Genomic DNA, 6,000 nt, shown 5'->3' on the forward strand with positions numbered 1-6,000 from the left:
TTTTGACTAATTTCTCTTATTCAATATAAATTTATTCAACTGATTCTCCCACCATAATATTTCATTTTTAATTTGCCATCTTCACCAAAAACTGTGCCTGAAATATTTTCCTTCCTCTATAGATTGTCTATTAAGAAAGTGAAGTTTTCTATGTTCCTTCTATTTTCATAGTTTGGGTGATTTTATTGCTTTTCATGACAAACTAGATACAGCTGCTATTCAATTTAGCTGAAAAATCTTAGAGACTTGCACTAGATGCATTTAGGAATGCAACATAGTTGCATAAAGCAAAGTGTCAAGTTTGATATTTTCAATTCTAATATCAGGTTTAATGCCACATTCTTTCATGATGTAATGCATAGAGATCATGAATAATAGAGACTAATAATAGGAGATGGTATGCACTCTTGGTTTTACACCTGATTTTACTTCAAACCAGCTGATGTACAACTTAAACATAGACTATGTATTGCTCTGTATAATGGTAAAATTAAAATCCATAGTCTATTTCATTTATTTTTCCTTTTGGTTATTGGATACATATTTCTACACTCACATATTTGTTCTTTATGCTCAACATTTTCCCAAATTATGAGGGGGGAAAGTTGAAAAGTTCTGATAAGCACCTAGAATAAAAATGATATTAAAGCAACTGATATAACCATAAGAAAGAATCATATGTTCTATCAGTTGCTCTAATATCATTTTTGTTCCAGATGTTTATCAGAACTTTTCAGCCCCCCCCATACATTTTTTGCATATTAAGAATATTAAAAATACATACCTGGGTATGTATTTTTAATATTCTAATAATAAAACTTAATATAGCCTTGACTTGGAAGACAGGGACAGCTCAATTACCATAAAATCTTTACCATTTTTTGTTCACAGCCCAAAATAGGTGATACACTGAAAATTTTCAGAAAATCTTTAGCACAAAACCTGACAATATTAGAATCCTGACAAACAGAAATGATTAATGTGGAGGAAGTGGTTACTAAAGGGTTACTTGCTGGCCACTGGGTGGCAAAGAGGAAGCTGTGTTCATAGAGATTGCTGTGAAAAGATAAGTTTAAAATTTGAAGTTGTGTGTGGTGTTTGCAACAGTTTTTTAAATATTGTTGCATGATAGTTGTGATCGGTAGGCAGTGTTCAGTGTAGTTATAATTCTGTATTAATTATATTTTTGTGTTTCTAGTAAGTGCAGCTTTGAGTGCGAGTAAAATGGCACTGAAATGCAATATGGTAGGAAAGATGAATGCAAGTGGAATGGATTTTTTGGAAATGGTGAGAAGATGCCGTGAAAGCAGCATGTATGCTTGGGGAGAGGAAAAATAAGGGATGAGAGAATTTGGGTGTGCAAGAAGTGCAGCATACATCCAATGATATTTCATAATTTATAAGTAAGTGGTAGCAGGCAAAAGATCGTGGATGTAGCTACAGGAGTAAGAGGAGTTAATGATGCAGCTGAATACTTGAGCAGTAATAGTACGACAGTAGGAGAAAGTGGCAATGAGTTAGGCAGTAAGCAGTATGAGAGCCAGCGGCAAGTAAGTGGTGGCGAGTGGTAAGACAGCGGACATGCGAGGTAGTGGTAATGCAATTTGCATAAATGACATCTGAAAAACTAATTTAAGATATGAAAGTGGAGTTGGCAAAGATGAGCCAAAAGATAGAATATATGAGGAACGAACTGAGGAGAATTACAGATTACAGAAGAGCAGGAGAGTAAGGTAGGCAAGTTTGTGAATGGAGAGGTGAGTGAAGAGAATAAGAGAGAAGGAACACAGAGGGGAGAGGGAAATGGGGGAGTTCAGGGTGGAAATGAGGACACCGCACGAAAAGTGTATATGATGGTTTCATGAGTAAATATGCAAATGCACAAGAAAGGATTAAGACAGTCAAGGATGCAAGGTGATATATAGATCTGGGGAGGTTTGTAGTATCAGTGATAACAGACAGGAATGGATAGGAAAGGGTGTTGAGGAGTCATGTCTGAGAAACAGGGTTAATGCGACTTGTTATAAAAACAGAAATGAGCTAGTGTGTATGTTTACAAATGCTAGACGCATTTAAAACAAGGAGAATGAAATTGTAGCATTGATAAAGTTCATTTGCCCAAAAATTGTTGGTATAAATAACATGGGAATGTCAGGAAGAATCAGACAAAAGATTTGAAAGAAATATTGAATGATTTGAGAGTGACAATGTATGAAGATGTGCATTTGATGATAAGAGGTGAAGGGAATGAAAAAGATGCACAAGGTCTGTTTTCCGGGAGGTAGAACGAGCATGGTGGTTGAAGCATTGGATAAGAGGAGAACACAAGCAAAAAAGTTGGTACGAATGATCTGACTAGCAACAAGAAGAATGCAAGGAAGGATGACATAAGGCTGTTAAGGAGAGTGAAAGATAACAGTGTGGCAGGTAAGGTAGTCAGCGTGTTGCCCAGGTATGATAATGAGTTGAGAAGACAAGTAAAGATTTTGAATGGCATGCTAGCAAAGTTGTGTGAGGAGAAAATTCATTTTGAATGTGTGGGATGAGTTTGAGGGGCAGATAGAGATGTATAAAAGAGAAGGGCTACATTTGATGTGAGTCAGTCGGAGAAACCGCTGCTGCAAAAGAGAATGACTGAAGTGAATGTAAGATGTGAGGAAGTAAGTGGTGTTGTGAAAGAGAAGCAGAGTAAGGTAGGCAAGTTTGTGAATGGAGAGGTGAGTGAAGAGAATAAGAGAAAAGCAACACAGAGTGGACAGGGAAAGGTGGAAGGTCAGGGTGAAAACGGGGACACTGCATGAAAAATGTATATGATGGTTTCAGGAGTAAATATGCGAATGCACAAGAAAGGATTAAAACAGCAAGGATGTGAGGGTAATATATAGCTCTGGGGAGGGGTGTAGTATCAGTGATAATTGACAGAAATGGATAGGGGAGAGTGTTGAGGAGTCATGTGTGAGAAATAGGGTTAGTGTGACTTGTTACAGAAACAGAAATGAGCTAGGGGAGAGTGTTGAGGAGTCATGTGTGAGAAATAGGGTTAGTGTGACTTGTTACAGAAACAGAAATGAGCTAGGGTGTATGTTTACAAATGCTAGAAGTATTTAAAACAAGGGGAATTGAAGAGAAGAGAATGGAGAGGTGAGTGAAGAGAATAAGAGAAAAGCAACACAGAGTGGACAGGGAAAGGTGGAAGGTCAGGGTGAAAACGGGGACACTGCATGAAAAATGTATATGATGGTTTCAGGAGTAAATATGCGAATGCACAAGAAAGGATTAAAACAGCAAGGATGTGAGGGTAATATATAGCTCTGGGGAGGGGTGTAGTATCAGTGATAATTGACAGGAATGGATAGGGGAGAGTGTTGAGGAGTCATGTGTGAGAAATAGGGTTAGTGTGACTTGTTACAGAAACAGAAATGAGCTAGGGTGTATGTTTACAAATGCTAGAAGTATTTAAAACAAGGGGAATGAAATTGTAGCATTTAAAACATTCCTTTGCCCAAAAATTGTTGGTGTGAAGTACAGGTGAACAGGGTGAAATGTTTAATAGGGTATTGCTATAGACCTCACATGATGAGTCTTTTGACTCCATGGAGATCTGTTGATAATAATAATAAATCATGTAATGCTATCACAGAATCCTGTATGCTCATTGAGAATAAGTATCAGGAATTGGATGATGTCAATATATTATGTGTGTACATTCTAGTTGATGTTTACCTGCTTGCAAGATTAAAAAAAAAAACAAAGTTTCTGAGGATAACGAATCCTCTCATTTTCAAATGAGCCATGTGACAAGGAACTATTACCATAGTTCCTTACATCCTAGAGAGAATTTGAAACTAGTTCTTTCCCACTAAAAAGGCAAATGGCATGTCCTTCTCACAACTGTAACATGAAGATAAGTGATTCTTACAAGAAAGTGAAGGATTCTCCCAGCAAACTGTTACAAAAAAAAAAAAAAAAAAAATGGGGGTGGGGAGAGCTACTATTATTTATTCTCATTGTTTTTCTGTTTCTTTTTTTCTTTTTATTCTAAATTTGAAAGTGATGAAATTCTCATTAGCAAATAAAAAAAAAAAAATTGGGACAATTTCTTCCTTTCCTTTCTTTATATGTCTATGTGCATAATACTAATTGACATTGCTATATTCTCAGAGTTGAAAAGTAACTGGTTAATGTGATTTAAAAGAATTACACTTTAGTTCAAAGTTAACAGATAGATATTGTGAATTATTTTCAAAACACGTTTTGATTGCTGGAACCTATGCTGCCCATTTGGCACATCTTCCAGCAACTTAACAAAACCTTCAGCTTTCCAATGCAGCCTTCTATTGGAAAGCTGCTAATGCAATCTTATTAGCCTCCATAGCTCAGTCAGTATGAACCTTTGAACTAAAGGTTTCTTACGTCATGGGCGGGAATCGAATCCAGGTCTTTCTGACAAAAGGGCTGCATCAGAAAGACCTGGATTCGATTCCCGCCCATGACGTAAGAAACCTTTAGCTGGTCGCTTTTGACTAAAGGTGAGTTAGCTGGTCTCATACAGAGGTAGAGGGTTTTTTTCACCTGGAAACTCAGGTTTTTCGTCCCTCAGAACAGGCGAACCAACTCATGAACACACAGATCTGGTAATAAAATACATACTTAATCCTTCACTGGGAGGGCTCAATCAATCCGAAGAGAAGGTGAAGGAACCCCATACAAAATAAATAAATACAATCTTATCAAGTAGGCACTTTCACAAAATTGCAGTTCATTGCTGCTTTGCTGTGCTTATAGTTCTACTGAAAAATTTGTTACCGACTTTCCAATACAGTATTTATGTGCAGGTGTTGCCGGTAAATTCAAGAACTAGAGGCCAATTTAAAGTAACAGCATTAGCAATGAATGAGAGACAGACACGCATCATGTCTTTTTATTATTATTATTAAAATTGTGAACGATTTATATCAGATATTCAACAATACAAGAGCATTAAAACAACATTTTGAAATGCAAAAAATGCCACGCTACACTGAGTGTATGTGTGTATGTCTGTGCACGCACACGCGAGCGATGGTTGATTCTGATGAATTGTTTTGTCAACAGTATTATTAACTATGAAATAGTAACTTACCGATCCACCGAAATAAAGACGTCATATAAAACAGTTGACCAAAGCAATGGAAAACGGAAAAAAAAACGTGCCAGAAAGAATCTGGTCGCTGGCGTATGCTCACGACAGTACCTGCAAGAAGATTAAAGATATACACTTCACTTATGCAATTATGCAAACAAAAACAGTAAACAAATCATTCTTTCAATCAGTGATATTCAATAAAACAATCAAAATAGATATTTCCACAAAATATTACACACAATCCGCCAACCTCGACTCAGAATAATGGCTGAATAGCGCAAAGATAGCACTTTACCTGCACTACTACGAAAAACCCGGATGACAATCGATGTCAACGCATCATATGCTCGACATAACATTTTTAAAATGTCCTTTAATATATACGACTGAGATACCTCGAGTACTGTACTTCCAAATTGAAAAAATAAAAAAGAAAAAGAAATTTACCTATTATTGATTATGTAAACCACAAAATTAAAACGTAATTATCGTGTAAAAAAAGTGAAAACTTTAACTTAATTAAATTTTAATTAAAATAAAAATTTAATTAAATTATATACAGTCATCCCTCGAATTACGTCGGGGTTTCCGTTCCATCTGGCAGGACGTAAGTCGATACATTAAATAAGCACAGTTATACTGGTTACGGACTAAACCGTAATAAATATACTGCAGTGGCGATTTCTCCATGCTAGCTGCGCAAGCTCATTAATTGAGAAAGAAGTAATATTTATTTGTTAATAAATGCATGCATTTATAAGCATTCTATTTAGGCTTTTATTTTTGTAGACGTAGACAGAAGACGTTTTAAGCTTGCGCAATAATTGAGCTTTGCGTTGTCTATCGAAGGCCGACGCTAGTCAAGCTACCTTGGC

The 6,000-nt window shown here is 36.3% G+C and overlaps 1 protein-coding gene across 1 annotated transcript in view; it reads right to left on the reverse strand.

Moving 5' to 3' along the window:
• Positions 1 to 5,575, reverse strand: part of LOC150102360 (uncharacterized) — a 65,838-nt gene extending 60,263 nt beyond the window's left edge. The window contains exons 1-2 of the mRNA XM_090399658.1: positions 5,421 to 5,575; positions 5,123 to 5,233 (exon numbers count right to left, since the gene is read on the reverse strand). Of these exons, the coding sequence (XP_090255784.1) occupies positions 5,123 to 5,233; positions 5,421 to 5,484 (175 nt within the window). The 5' untranslated portion in view covers positions 5,485 to 5,575. The remainder of the gene's footprint in view (positions 1 to 5,122; positions 5,234 to 5,420) is intronic.
• Positions 5,576 to 6,000: the final 425 nt, after the last annotated feature.

This window comes from Typopeltis vanoorti, chromosome 10 (assembly GCF_054136105.1).
Source record: "Typopeltis vanoorti isolate ZY-2024b chromosome 10, IOZ_Tvanoo_1.0, whole genome shotgun sequence".
Taxonomy (NCBI): Eukaryota; Metazoa; Arthropoda; class Arachnida; order Uropygi; family Thelyphonidae; genus Typopeltis; species Typopeltis vanoorti.